At 57.2% G+C, this 24,953-nt stretch overlaps 1 protein-coding gene across 1 annotated transcript in view; it reads right to left on the bottom strand.

The window, feature by feature from the left end:
- Nucleotides 1-1,100: 1,100 nt before the first annotated feature.
- The window catches only part of DOC2B (double C2 domain beta), a 27,983-nt gene continuing 4,130 nt past the window's right edge, over nucleotides 1,101-24,953 (bottom strand). Inside the window, exons 4-11 of the mRNA XM_024736082.1 lie at nucleotides 17,572-17,651; nucleotides 13,970-14,044; nucleotides 11,718-11,827; nucleotides 11,451-11,577; nucleotides 8,657-8,814; nucleotides 3,952-4,033; nucleotides 3,033-3,129; nucleotides 1,101-2,452 (exon numbers count right to left, since the gene is read on the bottom strand). Coding sequence (XP_024591850.1) covers nucleotides 2,316-2,452; nucleotides 3,033-3,129; nucleotides 3,952-4,033; nucleotides 8,657-8,814; nucleotides 11,451-11,577; nucleotides 11,718-11,827; nucleotides 13,970-14,044; nucleotides 17,572-17,651 — 866 coding nt within the window. The 3' untranslated portion in view covers nucleotides 1,101-2,315. The remainder of the gene's footprint in view (nucleotides 2,453-3,032; nucleotides 3,130-3,951; nucleotides 4,034-8,656; nucleotides 8,815-11,450; nucleotides 11,578-11,717; nucleotides 11,828-13,969; nucleotides 14,045-17,571; nucleotides 17,652-24,953) is intronic.

The following is a 24,953-nucleotide window of genomic DNA, read 5'->3' as shown; positions in this document are numbered from 1 at the left end:
GCTACTTCTGTGGCGCAAGTAAGTGGCGCTAAGTGGCCTTACTTTCCCCATGTGTCTAACAAGGAAGTTGTACTAGGTGAGGCTCTAGGTGTACTTCTAACTTGGCCATTCAGCATTTCCGTGTGTTTACAGGGAATTCGTGAAGCTCCTCTCTGAATGAGAAACCTGCCCCCCACCCAAAAGGCAAAGCTAAGACGATAACCCAGAGTTCACCCAGACACAAGGTTCCTCATAAATAGACTCAGTCTCTCTGAATCTCCTTCCTCATCTGTCAGATGGCAATTAAACCCATCTCACAGGGCTGTGAAGATTCATCAAGACGACAGTGGTTGTAAAACCCTTACCACACACAAAGCCTCCTTAGGGAAAACCAGGACTGCCTGACCAGCAAAGTTTGCCAGGTACTGTATGGGGGCTGGAGTCCTGTTTCCCCTGCAAAATGGAAAAAGGCTGATGGGCACTTGGTGGGATTCACATCATCACCCCAGGCCTCAGATGGTAATGTGCTTTGTGTCTGCAGCATAAGGTCTAGCCCCAGTGCCCCTGTGAGCCTGTCTGCAGCATAAGGTCTAGCCCCAGTGCCCCTGTGAGCCCTGTACAAGCATTGGTGTGGGTGTGGTGTCCAGAGCTCTGGGCTGGAGGTGGTGGGGCAGGGGCCATGGAACCTGGTCTGCCCCAGCTGTGGTAGGGCTGGAAGGCCTCAGGTAGATCACTTTCCGTCTCTGGGCTTTGTTTCCTATCAATCAGTGCAATGATGGGTTGAGCACAGAAATTCCTGGGTTCTGCATTTGTTCATCCAGCGTTCCTGAAGGCCCCTTAGTTGGCAGGAAAAGTCTGGGGCTTCAAGCCTGGGCCCAAGATTCTGATGCCCTCAACTCCTTCCTGGAGACCTTCCCCCAGGGTGCAGGGGGCTCTCTCTTAGCTTCTGGAAGACAGAACCAGCCCTTCCCAGAAACAAGGCCCTGGACTACTGCTGAGTTCTCCTGAAAGGGATCTCAGTAGGGCTAGGATGCAGGGGCAGCCACCTGGGGCTCCCCACTTCCCAACCCTGAACCCAGAAGGGCCCTGGGTGGGGGGGTGGGGGAAGGGGAGAGGAGGGGAAGGACAAGGAGGACTTTTTGGTTCTTTTCATGCAAAGAAAAACAGACTCACTCTCTTCTTGACTGCAACTGACCTGATGCTTAAGCTTGGAGCGAGAGGCAGGATCCATCCCCCAGCTTCCTCAGGAGGAGAAAGATGAGAGGTAGGAGAGCTGGGTCTGAGAACTGAACTTGACCGTGCGACATCAGTTTAAGCCACTCGCCCTATGTCTACAAGCCCAGCTGGCCTGGCAGCTAGGGGTGGGGTGGGAGCAGGACTGAGTGCTGCTGCCCCTAACAAGCCCTGCTCCCTCTCCCAGAGAGACCCTGGGTCCCAGACAGTGCCCCTGGCCCACATCACCTTCCCCTCCAGGCCTTGTATATGGTTCCCACTGCTTACTCTGCTCTTTCCCCTTTGTCTGCCTAGAAACTCCACTCACCCTTCAAGGCCTTGCTAAAGCACCACTTCCTCCAGGAACCCCTCCCTGCTCTCCCAGCCGAGTCAGCAGAGTCCACAGAACGTGCAGGTGGGTCAGGCTGGCCTTGGCATTCCTCACAACCCCATTGTAATGGTTTGTTTCCAGCTCCCTGACTAGATGGGGACCTCCCTGAGGGCAGGCCCAGGGTCTCATTCATCCCCAGGGGCCTGTGGGATCATTGAGTGAAGCGCTTGGCCTGTGCCCACGTTCACTGGGAGCTCCAGGATCTTTATCAGACTCCTGGCTCTCAGGTCAACTTTTCCCACCCACCCAGTCATGCCAGAGATGAACAGATGTAGTCAGAACCTCCTTTTGGGAATGAACTTTCTTCAGAGTCCTGTCTTGTCCCTGCCCAAAGTCTCCTCCTCTTACTGCCCCTCTACCTGATGGCACCCCTGCTCTCTCAGCCTGGAGGCCCCTGCGACTCACTGCTGACCTCTAGTAGGGTCCTTGTCTTCTGGACAGCCCCATCTGCTTCCTCTGGGTGGGTGCTGAGGCCAGGGTCCTCTTCTTCCACCTCTGGCCCTCTCGGGCCCCAGGGGGGCGAAAGCAGGCCCAGCTCTCTGCCCCCGCTGTCCCTCGGAGGGGCTGGGCCTTCCATGGCCTCTAAGCGGGGGCTGCAGTGGCTCTGTGTCCAAGCAGGCGTCCTGGATCTCCCCAAACATGGGGGCGAGGCCCTTAGTGGCAGCTGAGGAAGCCCAGGGCCAGGCCTGTGCTGGGCCGGGCAGGGGTGGGTGCAGCGGGCAGGTGGGGTGGGTCAGTCGCTGAGCACGGCCCCCGGCAGCTCGTTGGTGAGCGTGTGCCAGCGCTCGATCCGCTTGTCCTTGTTCTTCAGGCAATCAAACCAGTGCTTCAGGCGCTCGCCCTTGGCATTGATGCCCAGAACCACGCCGCCTGCAGAGGGGAGCCGAGAGGCAGCCAGGACACGGTGACCTCTGACTCTCAGGGTCTCTCTGGAACCAGTACCCCCTGGCACCCCTCCCAGACTTTGTGCTCCACGGCCAGACTCTCTTCCCTGCCCACCTGCTCTGAGGGTGGACCGTGGTCTGACTGCCACACTCTTGGAGCCCCCACTCCCCCAGTCAGGGCCCAGGGATCCTGCTCTTCCTTTACCCAGGACCAGAGCAGTACCTGCGGGGCAGCACAGTGGCTCGTGTTGGTGCCAGGGCAGCTCCACTGTGCACAGCCACCAAGCCCACCACAAATTTGGGGCCACAAGGGCTCAGAGTCCAGCCCGAGGGGCTGACCATCATCACCCCCTGCTCCACCACAGACTGCTGTGTGACTCGGCCAGGCCTCTTTCCCTCTCTGGGCCTCTTTCTCTGTCACTTGGGGTCAGGCTGGATCATGTCTATGGCCCCAACTCTCCCCACAGGCCAGGAAGGCGGGACTGTGGCCTGATTCAGGGCCCCTGCCCGTTGCTGAACCCAGGATGGGCATGTTGCTAAAGAGCATTCCCCTCGTGTCCGCTCACCGATGAAATCGTTGGATTTTCCAATGTCATAATCCCAAACGGTGATCTCCAGGGTCTTCTTGGCCAGGTCCCCGTGCTTAATCTCATAACAGAATTCCTGGTGGCCAGAAGGGGAGTGTCAGGACCAATGACACACGGCCTGTAAGTCGGCTGGTGGCCAGGAGGGTGGGCAGTGCACGGCAGTGGATGGTAATGGATTCTCACCCATCATCTCACTCACTTTCATCTGAGAGCCCAGCTGAGATCCTCAGCCCAGCTGAGATCCTTCCCTCTGACCCACCTGCCCCTTTGTCACTGAAGCTGCTTTTCTCAGGATCCTTAAGAGTCTCCTTATTGCAAGTCAGCGCACACTTGGCGGCCTTGGCATGCTTGACCTCTCTTGGGTCTGATTCTGCTGACCACTCCCTTCTTTGTGGAAGCCTCTCCCACCAGCTTCCAGGATCCTTCAACATCTGGTGTCCCCCTCGCTCCCTGGCAGCACCTCCTCGGCCTTCTCTGCCTGCACGCGAGTCACTCAGGCTCTGTCAGAGGCTCCCCTCCCTCATCTCGTTCCTTGGAGCTCCTCTCCGGCTGCACCCACCCCCTGGGCTGAGGACCTGGGTATCTATCTGCCCCCACCTTCCTGGGGCCGCTCACATCCTCACACCACCCCCTCCACATCTAACATGGCTACAATCCCATCAATTCAATCCTCCAAAGAGTTTTCCAGGCCGCTCCTCACTTCTGTCTGTACCACCTTGGCCTGGTTCAGCCTGGCCTCACTTCTCCCACCAGTCCTCCTACCCCACGGCTGGGGGCTCTCCTGTCAGTCCCTCTCCAACCTCCAGCTCCCACAGTGACCCTTGAAAAACCCAGTCCCTCCGGGGTCCCCTGTCCTGAGGGAGAGTGAGTGGCTCATGGCTTCCCCAGCCTCTCGTACCTCGTTGAACTCTGGGTTTAGGGTTTTCTTCTTTACCGCTGTCTTATGTTTGGATTTCTTGTCCACATCTGGCTTCAGGTATCTGGAATTATAACCAATCAATAGAGAGTGAGAAGATACTGAGCATACCTGGAGCCAGCAGGGCTTGGAAGAGAGGGATTCCCAGGCCTCCCGTTCATCCTAACCCTCGGATGTCCCCAGCACTACTCTGTGACAAAGGTGAGCAGTCAGTGCAGTGGGAGAAGCAATGGGTCCTTCATCACCTGGACCTCTGTTCACAGCCCATTCCTGATGTCACAGAGACCCTCCATCCCCTAGGAAAGAGGATTTTCTTTATTTCTGGAAGTCTAATTTTCACAGCTCTCATTTCCCACCAGAAAAACATTTTTAGCAAAGTTGGTCCCTTGCTAGAGCTCTTCTTTTTGTAATAGCAGATTATGGAGATAGAATTCACACGCTATAAAATTCACCTTTCTCAAGTGTATAATGCAGCGGTTTTTAGCATAGTAGCTGAGTTGTACAACCATTGCCACTACCTCACTGGAGCTTTGAGGAAGGAAAAAAGGTCTTTTGGGCAGTGACAGCAGTGCTTCCTGAAGGGAAAGAGGGAAGCCCTGCTTGCGGGCCAGCTCCCTCCACAGGCATCAGCTCCTTAGACTTTGATTCAGAACAGCAGTCTTCATCTGGGGCTCAGAAAGGTGGAGGGACTCACCCAGGGTCACACAGTTGCTCCGCACAGGGATGGTGCTCAGAAGCCAGGCCCTGTCCTTTGCAAAGCTTCTTACCCTGTCCCTGCATGGACACTAGTGACAATTGCCCTGCTCCTGCTGACAGGACCACATCTGTCTCACCCACCACCAGCTTCCTGGTACCCAACTTGATGCCTGGCACTGGGTGGGATCAGTGAACATAGAAAGTGGTACCTCATTATTGCTTTTCTGTGCACTTTTTTAAAAAGTTGTGATTGTTATTACATAAGAAATACTGGTTCGTTATAGAAACACTAGAAAATATGTATTAACAGAAGTTGGGGGTGGAGAAAGAAATGAATACATAGGTCTGCACAAAAGCCTGTTCCTTAGCAGCTTTATACAGCCATCAGAAATTGGGAACAGCCCCCATGCACTTCAGCAGAAGTGACCTGACGGACAACTACTTGGCAATGCAGACCTACAGACAGAACTCTGGGCTCAGGCACCACGTGGCTGGCTCCCCAGAGCATTAGGTCATGTAGGAGTTGCCTTTATAAGTCAGTCTGGAAAAGGCAAAACTGTCGCGACAGAAAACAAGTCAAATGGTTGACTGGGGCCCGGGGACCTTTCTGGGGTGATGGTATCTGGATCTTAACCATGGTGGTGGTGACAAGATTGTATACTTCAGTCAGTCACACTTCAAAAGGGGAGAAACCTAGTGGATGTAAATTATACCTCAATAAAGATGACTTTTTAAATAGGTTGGGGGGTTCCCTTAAACCCTCACCCAGAGATGGTGAATTTCTGCATTCCTTACAAGCTTCCATGCACTTCTTGACTCGTCTTTGCCTGTTTTACTTTGGGGGCGAGGAGGAGGGATGGGGGCGGTCCTGCACAGTGGGAGTGTCTCCCAGCCCTGCCTCCGGAAGGCCCTGAAGGGAAGCTATCCCAGGCTGCACGGCCAGTGTCCGTCTAGTGATCCTCACGAGGCCCCAGCTAGGGGTCATCCCTTGTCCAGGTCTTTGTCTATGCTGTCTCCCTGCCTGGAGTCCCTTCTCGCCTCACCTCACCACTGCATGCAGGGGAGCTTCCTGAGGGAGCGTGGCCTCTGTGGGCGAGAAGTGCACCCTGGCCACGCTCCAGGGGGCCCGCCCATGGCTGCTCACCCTCCCTATCAGCACTCCCTCCTGCCTTGGCCACCAGGGCTCACGGAGCCTCCCTACCAGTGCCACCGCTGGTCCCTTCTGCAAGCAACTGCTGCTCACCTGAGGCCTCTAGAAGACAGCAGCGGACTGGCGAAGGAAGGGGGTTGCCCGGGGCAGCACAGCAAGTTGCTTTGAGCTTTCTCAGTGCCCCTGGGTGTGAGATAGAGATGGTAACAAGTACTGCACAGGGCTGCTGGGGGGCTTCAAAGAGGCCTAGCACAGCCCTGGCACCCAGCAATTACTCGGTATGTGTTAGTGATGATTGTTAACCATCAGCAGACCCTGAAGAATTGGACTTGGGGTCAGCTTCCAGCCTGGGGAAACTGAGGTAGCTGAGGTAGCTGTCATCTGGGGTGAAGTTTATAAAAATAAGGGTGCTGACAAAAGGCCTTGGCCCATCTAGCTTTACCCCTCAGCATCCTCCACCTCCACCTGGCACTTCCATGTGCTCTCTTCTCAGGGCCCCAGATGCTCCGCTTGGAATCTCACCTGTGCCTTTATTTCCCCTACTTTTAGCAAAGAGAAGGCCCACGGTCCATGAAGGGGCCTTTCAGAGATAGGGAGCCCTGAGGAGGCCTGAGCAGCAGCCCCTGCAACTCACCCAGGGAATTTCAATCAGATGTACGGGTTTCTAGGCTGCTGGGGGCCTCCCTCTGATACAGGGGGCCATCCACAGAACTGCCTGTCTGAAAGGCCACGCTGACCCGGCCCATGGCTGGAGGGTGGGCCCAGCAACTACCACACCTGTGGCAGGGGGAGCCCCAAGCATGGTGGACAGGCCCTGCCAGGGCTACCTCTCCCTGGCTGTGGGAGGTGGCTGGACCCTCTGTTGTACGAGGTGAGACCCTATTTTCTGGATAACACAGCATGAGACCCTGGAATTCCTATCAACTTGGCAGGTGGGAACTGAGCCCAATTTAGAAATTTCACACCAGCCTTCCCTGGTGGCACAGTGGTAAGAATCCGCCTGCCAAAGCAGGGGACACGGCTTTGAGCCCTGGTCTAGGAAGATCCCACATGCCACGGAGCAACTAAGCCTGTGCGCCACAACTACTGAGCCTGTGTGCCTAGAACCTGTGCTCCGCAACAAGAGAAGCCAACGCAATGAGAAGCCCATGCACTGCAACCAAAAATGTTAAAAAATTTTTTCACAGCATTTTGGCTTCAGATCATATTTTCTTTCATAAGAACATTCTAGGGCTTCCCTGGTGGTGCAGTGGTTAAGAATCCACCTGCCAATGCAGGAGACACGGGTTCAAGCCCTGGTCCAGGAAGATCCCACATGCCGCAGAGCAACTAAGCCCGTGCGCCGCAACTCCTGAGCCTGTGTACTAGAGCCCGTGAGCCACAACTACTGAGCGTGCACACCTAGAGCCGGTGCTCCGCAACAAGAGAAGCCACCGCAATGAGAACCCTGTGCACTGCAACAAAGAGTAGCCCCCGCTTGCCACAACTAGAGAAAGCCCAGCACGCAGCAACAAAGACCCAACGCAGCCAAAAATAAAAATTAGAAAAAAACCCTCTAGCGTCACAGTTACAGGTGGAGGCACTGTCCTCCCTCCCCAGAGACAATCACTCCAGTATCACACTGGTGCCCCCCCACTACAGTTTGCTTAGGGCTCAGCATAGCTCTGTCCACGTGGATTCACCTCCCTCATTTATTCACGTCAACTGCATCGTACTCCACTGTACACAGAAGCCACATTTTATTAATCTGCTAATGAACACTAGGCTATTTCCATCTTACCGCTATCAAGCAATGCTGCAAAAGCAGCTTTATGCCAGGGCCTGGGTCTCTAGGACGCAGACCTGGAAGGGAAATGATGCGGCCACAGGGCGTACGCATCTTTCTAGGTTACCGAGCATCACTTACTTTCCCTCCACTTTAAAGAGTCTAATTGTCTTCTGAGCTATTACAGCATTTCTGTTCCCAGTGGTCTCTGATCCACTGGAAATCACTGTCTTGCTAATGGTTGAAGTTGGGCCCCAACATTGTTTTTTGAGCAGAAAACCAGTAGTCCTTGTGATGGCCTCTGGCACCTGGGCCTCCTTACTGTCTCCTGAGGCCAGAACCATCCCTCCTTCTTAACGATCTTAAATCCTCTGTCCCTTTCCCTGAGCAGAAACACCTCCTTTCTGCTGAGCCAAATTCCTCCCCAAGTCCTACCCTTCAAGACAACCTCGCTACGTCCATCTTTTGTTTGTGGAGCGCACCAAAGCACAGATGGTGGTCACCAAAACACAGGCTTTATCCCTCTCCAGATGGCCACCAGTTCCTGCCTGAGCTAGGATCACAGCCTGTCCTGACCCAGGTTCACAGCTCTGGGGCCCCTGAGCTAAGTCTCTCCCCCCAGTGCTACCAGAAGCCCCACCTCTCAGGGACCCCTATCTGTGTCTGTGGTACCGTAGAGCACTGCCCACATGTGCCCAGCCCTAAGTCCTGATGGAGTCCCTTCACTGGATCTCCTGGCCGCCTGTCCCCTCCTCCAACCTGCTCACAGCCTTTCCTGGGCCCCATGACCACAGAGAGACCTGATCCAAACATCAGGAGATAACTGCTCTCTGTGTGACTGGGCTGCCACTCAACTGCTATGGACGTCAGTTTCCTCATCTGAGAAATGGGTTTGGCCAGACTCAACCCACAGAGTTGCCCAAAGAGCACAGAAGAGCATGACCTCGTGGGCACAGCACCCCCTGTGCTTCACACAGGTACTTGCCACACGGACTACTGATCTCGACGCATGGGCCCCTAGTCCCTGGAGGTGAGAAAGTGGGGAAGGAGGCGGCTGGCCTGGGCCGCACACTCACGTTTTCACGTAGGGGTCCGAGTAGCCGTTGGCGTCCATGGCAGCCAGGTGCGCGCAGCGCACAATGCCGACCAGCAGGCCCTGCTTCTGCGAACTGTACTTGAGGGAGATGAGGATGCGGCCCCGCTCCTCCAGGGACTTGTCTTCTGTCTTGTCCACCTGTGGGGCAGGTGGGTGGTCACTCAGCTGTCCGTGCCTGCTCCCACCTCCCCTGCAGCCACAGGCCCAGGCCGAACGGAGCCCGGTGGGTGGTGAGGGGTCACCCTGGCCCCGGCCCCCTGGAAGGTGCTTCTTGGAGCTTCTTAGGCACATTCCCAACCCCAGGGGGAGCTACGAGGCAGGTGGGGTGTGGCCTAGGCCTGCCCTGCCTAGCGCCTGCCTCGGATCAGACCTCAACTCTAGGCCTCACTGTGTGGCCTCCCCAGCCCAGCCAGCCCACTGAGACCATTCCTCACCCTCCTGAGACCACCTGTTTCTACCTTCCAGCTGCTACTCACCTGGAACCCCTTTCCTTTACCCTCTGTCCACCCAGCCTGAGCCCTATGACCCCCAAAGACCCCTCCCAGGTTTCTCTGCCAGGCTCCTCTTGCACTCGGTCCCTCTGCTCTGGACTGTTCACTGCCTGGCACTAAAACGGCAGCTTACGTGGCCCCTCATGGGCAGGGGCCAGGCTTGCACCTCTCTGTAGACGGGGCTCCTGTTAGGTGAAGGAAGGGCTACCTTCCCCAACTCCCACACCCAGGGCAGACATGGCTAGCTGATGACTGAATTCACCCTGAGCTCAAATGCAGCCTCAGTATCTTCTCAACACAGAGCTCAGGCAGCCTGTACCCGTGGCTCAGAGGAGGCGGCTGAGATTTAACTACCTGCCACTCAGGCCTAGGGCTTTGTGTATGACAGCCTCACTAAACCATGGCTCTTGTGGCAGTTGTGATGTGTGAAAATTAAACAGTATAAATGAGCTGGGATATTTTCAGCTGTTTTTTGAGGGTAGGATATACTTTGGATTGTTTCACATGTAGACCATTGAACTGGGCATCGTTCAGTGTTTACGGAGAACGAATAAGGTTTACAAGGCTATGTAAAATCTAAAAGGTATCATCAAAATGAAACTTTACTGCCGATTGATTTTTCTGAACTGTACCCTTGTCATTGTGGGTCCCTGAACTGGACCAATGAGATCCTAGCAAATTCAAGCAAGGCTAAGCAAGTCCCTGATCACACCTGGTGCGCAAGCATGCATGCTTTCACGCGCCCCCCCCCCTCCGTGCATGAAACAGGTGCTCACACATGCATTCCACGCTCTCACACACTGCTCACACACAATTCACACACCACACAGGTGTTTGTTTATGTCAGGGATCAAAACTCAGAAACAACTCCAGCAGGAGTTGGTGTTGCTCTTTATAAGTGACATATTTGGAGAAACTGGGTCACCTATGGTTAGTGACTAATAATAAAATTAGAAGGGTTATCTCCATCACACAAATATCTATGAGTGGGAGAGAACGTGACAATGGAATACAATTTGCTCAGCTTATGCAAAAAGACAGAGCTGGGTTTCTGGGAGGGAGGTCTGACCTCAGGTCACTTGTTCCAGGCCAGGCTGCGCTAAGCATGTGTCTCGGGGCCCTATGGGGGAGGGGTACAGGCCCTCGGGGGACAGCTGCTGGACTGTCCTCTTGAGCTTTCCCATTGCCCAGACCTCCGCTAGGGAACTGTCCTGGGGAGGGGACTGTGCCCTGAACACCATGCAGTCCCTGAAGGCATAGGTTTCTTAGGGTCCTGGGCCTTGGACCTCTTGGCCAACCCCTCCTGGCCCTTTTGAACTGGGTGAAGGCAGGCCTGGGGAGGGGAAGGAACGGGGAGGAGAAGGGGGAGGGGAAAATTGCTCAGAGACTCTGGGAGGGCTCAGCTGCTGCAGACGACCCGGGGGCAAAATTGGTTTTGACATTTTCAAACAATTGCAATTTCTAGGAAAGAATGATTTTCTGTCTTCTCTGGGTATCTCACAGGCACCCCACGCCTAACATGTTCCAGTTGCGCTCCGAGCATCCCCAGCTGCTCCTCCCATGGTCCTCCGCATCCCAGTTAATGACCCTTCATCCTCCCAGGTGCTCAGGCCCCAGGCCTGAGGATACCGACCTTCAGCCCTTCTCCTGCCTCCACTGCCGCCCTGCCTAGGCCTGGGTCCTGCTCCTCCCTCCACCCTGTTGGTCTCCCCACCCCGGCCCTCCACTCCCTCCCATTCTGAGGACCCTGTTAAGTCCTCAGGTGCCTTGGCCCCTGCCTAGCACCCTCCTGTGGCCCGTCTCACTCAGGGATAAGGCCAGAGTCCTCCCAGCATCCCCAACCCCCAACCTCTGCTCTCAGCTCCCAGGGCCCCCTCCCCTCGCTCTCTCTGCCCCTCTCATTTGATCTCTTGCCTGTGCCTCCCACAGGCTGGGCGCTTTTCCATACAGGGCTTTGCACCTGCTGTTCCCTCTGCCTGGAATATTCCCTGCTCGCCGGGTGAGCCCTCCCAGAGCACCCGTCTAACCCACTGACTCCTCTCATGCTTTTTTTCTCGGCCCTGTCCCTGCTGAACAGACTATCTGTTTGGGTCGTTTATTTCATTTTTTGTCTGTCTCCCACCCAAACTTCATGAGGGCAGGGAGATTTATCTGTCTCCCCAGCACCTGCAATTGTGCCAGGCACATAGTAGGTGCTCAATAAATGCTCCTGGCCCCGCGCTCACGGCAGGGTGGGCCCTGGACGGCTGCAGAGCCCACCACCGGAGGTCGTGGCCCACTCACCGGCAGCTGCTTCTCCAGGCAGATGCTGAACGTCTTGGTGTGGTTGGGCTTCAGCTTCTTGAGGGGCACCCGCGTCTCCCCTATGAACTCGTTGTGGCGGAATTTGTCCTCATCACACACTGAGATCCTGGAGGGCAAGGGGCCTCTCAATTTGCTGCCAAAGTCAGTGCAGATTTGCAGGTGGTGGGCCAGGGGATGTGGGGAGGGCCTGCCCTGTGGACAAGGCTGGGTGGGGTTGGGGAGCCGGCAGCCCGGGGTCTCACCCACCGCAGGGTCTTTCGGATCATGTCTTCGTCTGTGATCCCGTAGTAAGTGAGGGTCTCATTCCACGTGGGGTTCAGAGTGTTTCGGAGAGTTTTTGTTCTGAGCTTATTTGCCTGGAGAGAGCAAAAATGATCCTCTGAGTGTCAAAGAGGGTGATGGGCAATGTAATGGCCCCAAACACTTCCCAATCCCCCAGATCCCGTGCATAAGTGCTCTTCCTTGGCAAAGGGGGATTAACGCTGTTGTTAATCAGCTGACTTTAAAATAGGCCGATTGGGGACTTCCCTGGCGATCCGGTTGGTTGAGACGCTGCCCTTCCAACACAGGTGGTTTATCCGGATGATGTGGGTGGGCCATGTCCCACGTCATCACAGGGCCCTTAAAAGTAGAAGAGGGAGGCGAGAGGAGTCCGAAGGAGCGTGACAAGGGGAGAAAGTCAGAGAGGCGACACCGGCTTTGAAGATGGAGGAAGGGGCCACGAGCCAAGCAAAGGGGATGTCTCTAGAAGCTGGAAAGGAACGGGAAGTAGCTTCTCCCCTTGGGCCTCCAGAATGGAATGCAGCCCTGCTGACACGTGATTGTAGCACAGTAGGACCTATGTCAGATTCGCACCCTGCAGAACTGAAGGTGTGAGATCTGTGGTGTCGTAACCTACCCAGTCGGTGGTCATTTGCTAGCGCAGCCCTAGGAAACTACAAACTGCCTCCCTGACTTCCGTAGCCGATTCCCTTTGATGTCCGCCACAAACCGGCCCAGGCTTTGAGGTCAGACAGCCCTGGGTTCAAATCCCAGCTCCACCACTTACATAAGCTCTGTGGAGCCCAGTGGGTTAGTGACCCTTTCTGAGGGTCAGGCTCCAGGGCGTAACACCACATCTCTCTCAGCCTGGTTTGTAGGACCTTCTCTATAAGGTGCTCTATGAAACTCTGCCCTACGAGGGAATCTATCCTATGGGGGGGGCGGTCCCTAGGATTCGGCAGCCAGGTACTGCCGACTCGAGGTCCCAGGAGTCTAGAGACGCACGGTCACTGAGCCCCCGAGTTGGGCCCCTTCCCCTGGTCGCGTGGCCTTCACAGCCCTGGGGGTCCTCCCTGCAGCATGAGGACAGAGAGGCCTGGAGTGGGCAGCCTGCTCCTCCAGGTGTAGTGGGAGGTCCACTGCCCTTTCTCCCGCAGCCCTGCCTTCCCTTCTGGGATGGCGCCACCGGACCAGGGGGAGCCCGGGCCCCAAAATTAACTCAGGCCCCAGCAGCCTGGAGTGGCCACCTGGGGGTGGGACCCCCCGGTTGGTCTGCAATTGTCCTGAGCAGTGTTGGGGGAGGCCCTCTGCCCAGGGGGGTGCCCCCACTGCTGACTCTTCCTATCAGGTCACTCGAGGGCCAGGAAGGAACTCCCTAACTTTGGCTTCTAAGGAGGAGGCCAGGACAAGAACACCAGCCACTGGGCTCTGCGGCTCATGCTCTGTGTCCTGTGTCCCCTGTCCCTCTGCCTCCACCCTGGTCTCTACCTGCAAACAAAGCTGCTGGACTCCAGTTGAGTCCCCCCTGGCATGGAGTCTGCCCCACTCAGCCCTTGAGATATCTGTGGGCTAGGGAAGGACCCAATTCTGAAAAGATGTGACCTTCCCTCCCATGACATTACAAATAAAACTACACTGAACTGTAAGACGTATGAAAGGAAGTCTCATCAAGTTCTGATCTTCTAGTGCTGAAGGCCACCTTGATGCTTTTCGTAGAGAATTTAAAAAATGGTTTTTTCCCTCTCCTTTCATAGATGCACCTGTTGGGCTGGTCTGCTTGTCAGGTCATCCGGTACAGGAACAAGGGTTCTGTAGTCAAATAATTTGGGCAGTTGCTGACTACTCCATCCCTCTTGTGGGGCATCACAGGGCAGCCCATCAACACATTAAAGGCTCTGGTAAGTCCTGCAGTAAAGAAACCTGTTTAACAATGTTTCCCAGTGTTATCTGGTCACAGAACCCTTTGTTTGCCCACAGTATTAGCGTCCAGCTGAGAGTGTTTCTTTTAAAACGCTGGCCTAGAAATTCTCCCCGGGAGTTTCCCCAACTCAGTGGACAGGTGGTGCTGACTCAAGGTCCCTGGGAGGCCTAGAGGGTGTGGGGGTGACTGGGTGCTCTGGGTGGAGGTGGAGTGAACCCTCAACTTGCTTGGACTCTGAGTGGGTGTGGGAGCTGTGGGCCTCCCTGGGTGCCCCAAGCCCAGCCTGGGCCGCAGTCGCGACTGGAGGGCCCCTTACCTTACTGGCTCCTGGAAGCAGGTGCAGCTTGACATAGGGGTCTGCCAGCCCATTGTGGTCCATCGGCTTCAGGCCCTGAGCAGAGGGGAATGGCAAAGGGTGTAACTGGGGGCTTGGGGACACAGAGCTGCCAAGGCCTCCAGGAACCTGGGTCAGCAGGCATCCCTGCCCCCTGGGCCTCCTGGCTGGGTCCATTCATAACCCTCTTCACAGAAGTAATCCTGCCCCACACCCCCAGAATGGGGGTTGGCGAGGAAGGCTCCATGCTGGTGCGATCTCCCCCCCCCCACCGCCCCAAACGCCTGGCCCTGGGCAGGCAACACCGGGTGCCTTTGTCAGATCGGCCTCTTTCTGTTTTCCTTATCTTGGAGGCCAGGTGACTCACTTTCTCTGAATGAGGCCCTCGTTCTCCTGCTGTGGGCAGGCCTTTCCTTCTTCCCGATCCCCCTTCTCCCTGCTCCCCGTGCACTGCGACTTCCCTCACAGACCCGAGGTCCTTGTGACCCTCTGTCTGCTCATCCACACCTTTCCCTGAGGCCGTGGGAAAACATTGTGTCCTGGAGACCAGGCTCAAGTTCTCTCTGGCTTTGTCACAGCCCCCTGCCAGTCTGTGTCCCCAGAGGCCACACAAGCTGGCCAGCCGTGGAGGGTCCCTCCACAAGATGGCACCCCTCACTCACTCCCCTTTTTATTTATTTACTTATTTTTGCAGTACGTGGGCCTCTCACTGTTGCGGCCTCTCCCGTTGCGGAGCACAAGCTCTGGACATGCAGGCTCAGCGGCCATGGCTCACGGGCCCAGCCGCTCCGTGGCATGTGGGATCTTCCCGGACCGGGGCACGAACCCGTGTCCCCTGCATTGGCAGGCAGACTCTCAACCACTGCGCCACCAGGGAAGCTCCCCCTCACTCACTCTCAACCACCAGTCAAGTGTGCACAGCCAAGGAACTCACGGAACCATAAACAGGGGCCTAGGTGACCTCATGCTCGCTCCTGCTTGTGCTAATCGTCTGGTTCTGCTTCTAGGATGGCACACGGGGATGGAGGAAGGCAGCTGGGCCATGTGTGGGGTAGAGCTGGCAACCCCACAGCCTCATTCAAAGATGAGCTGCAGGGCTTCCCTGGTGGCGCAGTGGTTGAGAGTCCGCCTGCCGATGCAGGGGACACGGGTTCGTGCCCGGGTCTGGGAAGATCCCACATGCCGCGGAGCGGCTGGGCCCGTGAGCCATGGCGGCTGAGCCTGCGCGTCTGGAGCCTGTGCTCCGCAACGGGAGAGGCCGCAACAGTGAGAGGCCCGCGTACCGCAAAAAAAAAAAAAAAAAAAAAAAAAAAAAAAAGACAGGCAAAGATGAGCTGCAAGTTGGCTGCTCATGACCAGCCCACCTCCCCCACCTCCCAGGGGAGCTGAGGCTCTTCTCCCCCATCCCCACCTTGGTTCGGAGGAGCTCCCAGGTAGGGGCTGAGATCTGAGGTGGGGTCTTCCAACTTCCAACCAGCACTGCTTGGCTACTGGGAAGGGGCCCACGGGTTTTAGAGCCAGGCTGGCCAGGGTTCAGGTCTCAGCTCCTGCACTTATCAGCTGGGTAAGTGGATGACTTCATCTGCCTCCTGAGCCTCAGCTTTATCATCTGTAAAATGGGTTAATAGTCCCCACATCTCAAGGTTGTTGGGGGAGCTGAGGAGGCAATGCTGACGCGGGGCCTGCTGGTGGGGCATTTGCTCCCCCCTTCCCCTAAATGCCGGGCCCCTTGGAAGATGCCGGAGAAGCTGCTGAGGGCGGAGGCATCTGAGCTGTGCCGGGAGCTGCCTGGGCTCCAGCTCTGCCCTGCTCCGTGGGGCTGGCTCCAGGACGAGGCTTGGCCGGGTGGCCCTGCATGCACTGTGGCAGAGAGGCAGACCTTCCCAACGCAGGCCTCTCATTCCACCTCTCACCCTTTCGCACGAAGGTGGAACTTTCCAGTTCTGCTGTGGATATGAGTGCCCATACGTGCGTGCGTGCGTGTGTGTGTGGTGCGGGGTGGGGGGTGTCTGCTGCCAGGCCCTGTCCTGCAGGACAGCATTAGGTACTGAGCACTCACTCATTTAATGCTCGCAACCACCACACAGGTGGGGATGATTAACCCTATTCTACAGATGAGCAAACTGAGGCAGCTCTGTTTACCTAGAGGGAGGGTGGCCAATCTAGGGTCCAGCACTGGGGCATCTGGCATCCTCCCAGAGGCCCCCGAGGGGCTCTGCCTGTCGGCCTCAGCCTTCCTACCCCCTGGGGCTCCTCCCCACACCCCAGCCCAGCGCCAGCTCCTCGCATGCCTGCACCGCCCCTTCCCCTGCAGAACTGGTTCTAAGCAGAGGATGAACTGGAGAATGTGGGAGCGACCATGGCTCGGGGTCCTCCCATCCCCCATCTCCAATGCCTTGAGTGATACAAACCCAAGTGGACACACGCGTGTGCACACATACGCCCCTCCCCCCAGTTCACCCACATAGCCCCTCTAGAGCCTGGGTAGGGAAAGCGGGGCACACAGCACAGGAGGGGCCTGGAGTCTGGGTGGGGAGGAGAAGGGACGGCTCTGGCCAGAGCAGCCTGGCAGCCAGTGCCCATTCCCAGTCCCCAGGCCTGGACAACCTCTACACAGCTGGGTGGAGGGAGAGGGGAAGGGGTCTGCCTAGGCGTGCACCCTGCCTTCCACCTCAGCACAGCCGGGGGTTATCAGATTCCCAGCTCTGTGCCTAGGGCAGGTCTAGAGCCCTTTAGAGGAGGGCAGGGCGTGCCCTGTGTCACAGCCCGAGCAGCTCCCAGAGGAGGGGGCGGGGGCGGGGATGGTGCTGGCCCAACAGGGACACTGCTCACCCCTGCCCCGGTGGCCCAGCCACGGCGGCCCAGGCCGGGTGGGGCACAGCCAGGGCCGAACCAGGCAGCCTGCCCCTCTGGGTGAGCAGAGCACGGGCAGGGCGGGAGGAGGGGCAGAGGAGTCGCAGGTTGGGGTGCTGGTGGTGCGGGGCTGGGCGCAGGCAGCGGTGCCGGAAGCTCCTTGCTCTGAGCCGGCCCCGGGCCCTTCCACGGCTCTACCGGGAGGTCTACCAGGCCGCACGGCTGCCCTTACCTTGCGGGAGAACATCAACTTGGGCACCTTCCTCCCAGGGGGAGCGTCGCGGTGTGGGGATGAAGGGAACAGCGTGGCTGAGAACACAGCTGACGGGTGCCAGCCCGGGGCAGGACCAGCGTGGGGTTTACAGACGCCCACGCCTCCACCCAGAGAGCAAGCTCAGGCCGGTGCGACCAGAGACTAATCCCCCGCCTGGCGTGGCGTCAGCGTCCAGAGCCTCCTCGGGGAGTCCGGAGGCACCCAAGTCCAACCCTTCCTCTTGGCCTGCAGGACAGGCCTGTCACCTCCCTGCCCGCCCTTCCCTCCTTCGACAGCTCCCCAGCTCTGGGGCCTCTGTCTCCTGAAAGCTGCCCCCCACCCCCATTCTCTCTGGCTCCTCTGTTCTACTCTTTCCCCTGAAAACCTCGCTGTAGGGGAGGCAGCTGCATCTCAGGAGCAGCGGAGATGACCGAAGCAAGAGCTCCCTCCTCGCCCTCTGCGCACAGGTGGGGCCTACCTTGGCCTTGCTGATGGTGCAGTGGAGAGCGTTGTTCTCCTGGTCGTAGAGCAGGCTGAAGTCCAGCGTGCCCAGGGCGGCTGCAGACAGGGAGGGCTCAGGTCATGCCGGGCCCACACGGTGGAGAAGCGTCAGCCACCCCTGCGCGGCCGGACGAGGTGCCACGGTGACCGCGCTGACTGCCACCAGCAGAGCACCTGCTGCATACCGACCCCCCCAACCCTGAGAAGGAGGCTCGGGGGCGGGGGGGTTAGGCCCGTCACCTCCAGACACTGCGAGCGGTGAACTGAGAGTCAAAGCCAGGCAGTGGGCCCCTGACCCCTACGCCATGCCTCGCGGCCGGTGGCTGGTCCAGGGTGGGGCCACATGTGCCGCACTCAGCTAAAGGGGTTCCTGTCCTCCTGGTGCAACCACTGGCCAGGGCTCTGCACCTCAGCTCCCCCCGCCTCTTAACGGTCCCAGGAGTGTGCGAGAAGGCAGAGGGGTCAGGCTCTGCAGCACCGCAGGACCCAGCCCGGCCGACTGGCTGGCCCACTCGCCGCCCCCCAGCAGCACTTGGGGCTGCGGCTCCCTGGTCTGCCCGGTCCCTCTGGAGCGCTGCGCCGGGTGTGAGGAGAGAGCTGGGCCCGCGAGCTGCTACCCCCGGCCTCTAAAAGGCAACCAGTGATTCCCAAGGGCTGGGCAGCGGGTGCAGCAGTGATTGGATGCAGCTGCCGCCCTGGGGCGCGATCACACACGGCAGCTGTGGCTTTTCTCATCGACACGGCTCCCGGCCCGAAGGCTGGGATTGTGGGTGGGAGCAGACCTCCGGGGCAAATCTCTCCCCCACGAGGTACACATTCAAAGGATGTCTTTAGAAGCCCAGATGCTCCTTGCAGGCTGCTGGGCTGGTCAACTGGCATCTAATTCATTCATTCATTCATTCATTCATTCTTTCTTTCTTTCTTTCTTTACCAAGTGTTTACAATATGCCAGACTCCAGGATCGAAGATATCAATAAGACAGGGTTCCTGCTCCGAGGAAAGCACCGCTTAATGGGAGGAACAGATGAAAAGGATTGGTCAAAACAAAGTCTAGTGGGCCAGGACTGATGGAGGGTTCAGGGGGGACGCCTGGCCTGGATGTGAACTGGGGCCATCAGGAAAGGCTTCCTGGAGGAAGTGACACTTCACCTGAGCCATGCAAGACGAGGAGGGCTTGGCCAGTGCACCTTGGGGCCGGGGGAAGGGGCATTCCAGCCACAGGCCAACCCAGAGGGTGGGGGGGCGGAGTGGTTGGAGTGATGCTCGGGGGGAGGCCAGGGGTGCCCAGTGTGGGTCTAGAGCAAACCACAGCCTGCTGGCCGAGTCCGGCCACTGCTTGTCTTGCACCCCAGCTCCTAACACAGGGTCAGGCACACAGCTCAGTGTCTCTGTCGTTGTCTCGCGGGGGCACCCGTAGGGTGTGAGACCTGCCCTCTGACGTCTGACCCTGGGTTCATATCCTGGCTCTGCACTTCCTTGCTGTGTGACCTTGGACAGTGTATCTAGCCTCAGTGTGCCTCAGTTTCCTCGTCTGCAAAATGGAGACACAACAGCATCCACCTCGTGGCATTGTGCTTTAACACCATGCCTGGGGTACAGAAAGTACTCAGTAGATAATTATAGAAGGAGCGTATCCATTTAGGTGATTTTTCTAGATAACTGTACTTGCCCCTCTGAGACACTTTCTGGAATGAACTCATTCCGAATTGGATCACTCCCCTCCCAGCCTTCGTGAGCAGAATACACAAATGGTCACTTACACTTTTCGGAATAACCTGAATCATTGCTATGACTACGGTTACTGTTCTGTGTCAGAGTCCCAGCCCAGACACAGAAGGGCATGTGAGATGATTCCTCCACCGAGGGATCCCAGGTGGCCACTCTGTTTTGAGGTTTTCTTCATTTTTTTCTGCCTCCTCCTCTGCCATCAGCTTGAAACTCCTGTTAGAGTACTTGCCTCTGGTAGCACAAACAGCTCTCTCTCCTATTCACTAGTTACTTGTCTCTTCTATGAAACCAGGTGAGAATACTTGTTAAAATTGTGTCTAAACTAAAAGTCAATAGGCCATGGGACTTCCCTGGTGGTGCAGTGGTTAAGAATCAGCCTGCCAGTGCAGGGGACACGGATTCGATCCCTGGTCCGGGAAGATCCCACATGCCGCAGAGCAACTAAGCCTGTGCATGACAACTGCTGAGCCCGCGAGCCACAACTACTGAGCCTGCACACCACAACCACTGAAGCCCACACGCCTAGAGCCTGTGCTCTGCAAGGAGAGGCCACCGAAATGAGAAGCCCGCGCACCGCAATGAAGAGTAGCCCCCGCTCACCGCAACTAGAGAAAGCCCGCGTGCAGCAACGAAGACCCAACGCAGCCAAAAAAAAAAAAAAAGTCAATAGGCCTTGAGTGGAGCCTAAAGCCCTTTTCCCTGAGCAGAGCATGCGTGCTTTAGTCCAGGTGTATCTGGCCTTTTGCTGCCTGTATCCTAGCTCCCCTCTGTGCGGGTAAGCAGGTGAGGTGCTGTAAGGGAGTGATCTATCACCACGTCTTAACAACTAACAGCCATGGGCCCAAGCTTCTCCAGGCCCAGGCTTTTGTAATAATATTTTTTTGTAATAATAGTCTCTAAAGCTCTTGGCTTTGCACGACATTAAATCAGTCTGCTGTCCCCTTCAGACCTAACCTGTGGCTTGTGCCCCCCAGACATTTGCCTCCTGAGGGCAGGGACCATGCCTCGGCCACACCTCTGACACCAGCAAAGAGCAGATGTTCAATCCACACGGCCAGCCCATCCAAACCAACTCATTCTCCAGCTTCTCACGGGAGCAGAGGTGTGATGCTCATCTATTAAAACAACACAGTCCACGATCTCTGCCCGGTTCCCAATTCCAGAGAAGGACAAGCCAGCAGACAGAGTCCCCACTGGGAAATTCAGCTCCAGGCGGGGAGAGGGGTCCCTTCCGCTGGCTCTACAGACATCCGTGTTTAAGGAAGGCCCGAAGCTGCCCAGTGAAACCAACACCAGTATTCACTTCCCAGGAAGGAAGAGCAAGCCCAGTGCTGCCCCAGGATGGGATTGATGAATTTCTTTGAACTCCAAATGCAAGTTTTATAAGAAATAATAGTCTAATGGTGACTGAGTCTAGAAGCTCAGTCACCATTTTTAGAGACTTGCCGGTGGTGGAGCTCTCTGAGAGAGCTCATCGCCCAAAGTCTTTATCTCCTATTTGGAGAAATGAGGCTCAGAGAGGGGAGGTGATTTGGTCAGGGTGGCACAGCAGAGCTGGAAGCAGAATCCAAGCCTCTTCACTCCCATCCTGATAGCTCCCGCCTTAAAGCTTAGTGGCTTCCGAACATTTTTTTCTGCCGCTTTGTTTAGCTGAACTCTTGAGAGGGTGCAACGGAGAAACAAAAGAGAGAATAACAGAATTGCTCTTGGGGTGTGGGGAGCGGGAAGGGCTCAGCCTCCACCCTGGAGGAGCCTCTGAGTTGAAAACCCCCCTGGGCTTGTGCAGGCCAGGCGGGCCCTGAGGGCAGGTGAAGGTGCTTGTCTGTGTGAGCCACGGGGTCCTGTCCTCCAGCCACTCAAATCACACCTCCTGGCTAAAGTTAACATCCTTGGATAAATAATGAGGCTTGGTCACTAATGGGCCTTTGAGAGTTGTCACCAGCTTGTTGATAATTATAGAGCTTTAATGGGGCTAATTCAGAGAAAATCAAGCTCCAGCCCCCGTCAGTTCCTCTAAGGTAGCACATCCCTCTGCTCTGCTGATGGAGACTGACAGCATCATTTTGACCTTGGTTTGCACCTGGACCTTCCTCGCCCGTACACCCTTGGGAGTAGGAAACCAGCCCTGGTTTTGTTTTGTTTTGTTTTTTTAAGAAAAATGTCAGCCTCTGAAATAGTTTAAAAACAACAACAAAAAAAAAACCATGGCAAGAACCACAGAAAATGATCAAGCCTGCGTCGAAAGCATTTCATAGTTGGGGAAACTGAGGCACTGACCAGGCGCTGCAGGGGGTACAAAGAGGAATGAGCCACACATCATATAGCCCTGCTTCTCGGGAGCTCAGAGGCAGAGGGTTAGGACTTTTATAAACCTATTCATTTCCCTGCTTTACATTGTTCAAAAATTTTCCACTGCCACCTGGACTCAGTTCAACCTCCTCGGTGTGGCATTCAAGGCCCTCTGTGATATGACCGCTTCGGCCTCACCATCAGAGGCCTTTTCCCCTTGCTCCAGCCACTCGACTCTTCCTCCTTGCACTAAGCCGGGCTGCGTCCCCCCTCCTCCCAGCCTCAGAGCGCCCTCTCTGTGGGGGAACTCTGTGCAAGCCGGCGCTTCCCATCTGGGCTCCTGACTCCCCGTCCTCACTGCTGGGCTGCTCGTGTGTCACGGTTTCCATGAACTCCCTGATGGCAGAGGTCGTGTCTCAGGCATTCTGGGACCTCCACACTCAGCAAAGTGCCCGACACCTAGTTGGTCTTAGAAGGTTAAGTGCGTAGAAATACGGTCCGGGTAGAATATGACTTGGCTCCAAGGAAAGGGAACCACAGCCAGTGGGTACAGGGAAATTATTCGAGCCGAGGGACTCAGCGATTCCTCCCCTCCATCCTTGCTCCAGGCCTCTGTGGGGATCAGTCCCGACCTAGCCCAGGGTGAATCATGCAGGGGCAGGTGTAAGCATGGGCAAGAGATGTAATTCTGGCCAACGAGACAGAAGGAAAGATCTCCTGGGGACTTCTGGGAGAGGCTCCCTCACTTTTAAACTGAGACATGGGAGAGGAAACTGATCCTTATCAAATTTAGGATCTTACTGTTACGTGTGATGTCTGGACCTGCAGCAGCCACCTTGAACCATGAGGGAGGTCAGCCTAAGAGGAAAAGGGCATGGCCACGTGGAAAGACAGAACCATCACCACTGATGCTGCAGACGAGCGGCTGCATGAATCTACCCCAGTGCCCCATGACCCCGACACCCCTCACTGTTTAAGGCACTCTGAACTTTTTTCTGTCACCTACAACCCCCAAATATCCTAGTCGTTACAGCTTTGAAGCATGGACTGTTTCCACAGGTGGAGATTGGGTGGGAGGGCATCTCAGGCAGGGCAGCAGCACATGCGGAGGGCGGGACATAGGACCCGTCAGGAGGGCAGCGAGCAGCGGAGTCCAGGTTAGCCAGGCTGCGCTGTGGACCACTGGGAGGGGAAGGGCACTGGGGGGACACTTCTAACTATAACGTTTCTGCATCTTCTCCCCATCAGCGCTCCTCTATTAGATCAATTTGGAACCTGTCAACTTTGTGCTTATGCCTTGAGGTGATGGGCTTTAAAGAGAAGGGAAAAAAGGCCGAATAAATAAACAGCACTTCACTCTCGGCCTTGGACAACAGAGCAACCGTCCTAATTTCTTTTTGTTAGAACAGACATAATCCAATAATGAGGGCAGCAAATAGCATAACCCTGGCTAAAGCTGTAATGAACCATCTGGCTTGAATCATTTAGGCTTATTGTAGGGATCTGGTTGTCAGAGCTGGGACGGGGGTAAAGCCTGGAGTATTGGGCAGAGAGCGGTTCCACACCGGAACCTGGTCCCCCCATGGGCAGGAGCCAAGATTTCTGTGCTCCCATGGTGGGATGTTTGTTCGGCCGCTGAGGGGTGGCTGCCCCTTGAAGGGAATGAGGGGGCCAAGCTGGCCCTGGCTCAGCCACACACCGTCCTCCTTGGCTCTTTTCAGCAGACTGCCCTGGTGACATGGGTGTGGCCAGCCCACGGTTCAGGCTGGCAAGGCTGTGTCAGACCTTGTACCGCTGACCTCAAGTGCGTCTGTCTCCTGGCAGGACAGTGAGCTCTCTGGGTCCGGGGCCCCAGCCCTGTTCCCTCTGTGCTGCTAGGAGAGTGTTCTGTGAAGGACTGCTGAGTTGATGGACTGAAGATGGGGCACTTTCGGGTCCCTTCCTTGCCTGTGGGTTCAGGGACAGCCAGAAGAAACAACCAGATTTCTCACCTCTTAGCCGTATGTCATCAGAGGGCCCTGGGTGGCACCAGGAGGGCCTGAAGCCCAGGCAGAAGCCCTGCCCTGCTCGCTTACTCCCTTGGCATAGCAGGAAAGAGGCTGGAAATGGGAACAAGTTCCTCACCCCTTCTTCTGGAGCTGGCTGAAGATTCAGGGCATGCAAAGGGGTGACCTGGGTCTCAGTTGGGGCCTGCCCAAAGGCACAGCAAGCAAGGGAGTGCACCTTGCCCAGGGTGCCAGGAGCTGGGCGGGGGGTGAAGATTAAGCGCACAGCCTGGAGGGCAATAAGCTCTCCCGACCGTTTCCCCAGGCCGGCAGGAAAGTGGAGGGACGCCAGACTTCGGCCAGAGGGCTGTGGTCCAGGCCCGAGAAAGTGCAGAGCAGGCAGCTTCCCAGCACAGGCCCGGCTCCGAACGACCCACGGTCTGACAGGCCTCCTCCCACTTGCACCTCCTGGGCCTCCCTAGGTAGGGTGATGAGAGGTCGGGCCCCACCTCTTCCCGCAGTGGTCACCCCCACTGTCAGCTTCCAGAGGCACATTTTATTCTGGGGGAAACTCCAGACCCCCAGCCTGAGGCCCGTGTGGGCATTCAAGCCAGACGCAGCCTCCCTCGCTGCGCTGCGCGGGGGATGGGACCCGGCGAGCCTGGGGGAAGTCGGCGAGCGACCCCTGCCCCGGGAAAGGTCCACCTCCCAGGCAGGACCGGCGTCTGACTCGGGTTTTCCAGCTCTGAGAGTCACGCGGCTGGGGCTACAGCTGGGCTGGGGGCCTGGCGAGCAGCGCTGCCCCCATCCCCACCCCAATCCCGCGTAAACCCATCCCGCACCGCCCGGCGACCTCTTCGTTCTCGGTTTCCCCTCCAGTCCCGGCGCGGGCACTCTCAGAGCCCAGAAAGGCGCCAGGAGCGCCAGCCGGCCGGGCCTCGGCCCCGGAGGCCCCGGGAGCCCTGGCGCTTGCCTAATCCCTGGGGCTCGGGGCTCAGCCCCGGAGGAGGAGGCGCGGGCTGGGGTGGGGGACCCTTCCCGGCCGGGGAAGCGGGTAACAGGTGGGCGAAGGTCGGCGGCCCGGTCGAGCGCAGCGGCGGGACCAACGGACGCGGGAGGAGGAATCACCAAGGTTTCTCCAAAGGACAAGCGGCCCCGCGGTCCCCTGGTCCTCGGCCCCCACGCCAGCCAAGCCGCCGCGCTCTGCGGCCTCCGGCCCCACCAGGGAGGCCGTCCGGCCCGGGCCCCGGGCGCCCTCTGCCTCTCGCCCAGCCCGACCCTCGGCCGAGGGGCCGGTCCGCCGCGGGCTCCGGAGAGGGGAGCGACCACGCGGCCAGCAGCAACTGGTGTCTCCCCG

Source organism: Neophocaena asiaeorientalis, unplaced genomic scaffold (genome assembly GCF_003031525.2).
Source record: "Neophocaena asiaeorientalis asiaeorientalis breed wild unplaced genomic scaffold, Neophocaena_asiaeorientalis_V1.1 scaffold129, whole genome shotgun sequence".
NCBI lineage: Eukaryota > Metazoa > Chordata > Mammalia > Artiodactyla > Phocoenidae > Neophocaena > Neophocaena asiaeorientalis.
Note: the sequence above shows the minus strand (reverse complement) of the source record. Positions and strands in the feature narration are given on the sequence as shown.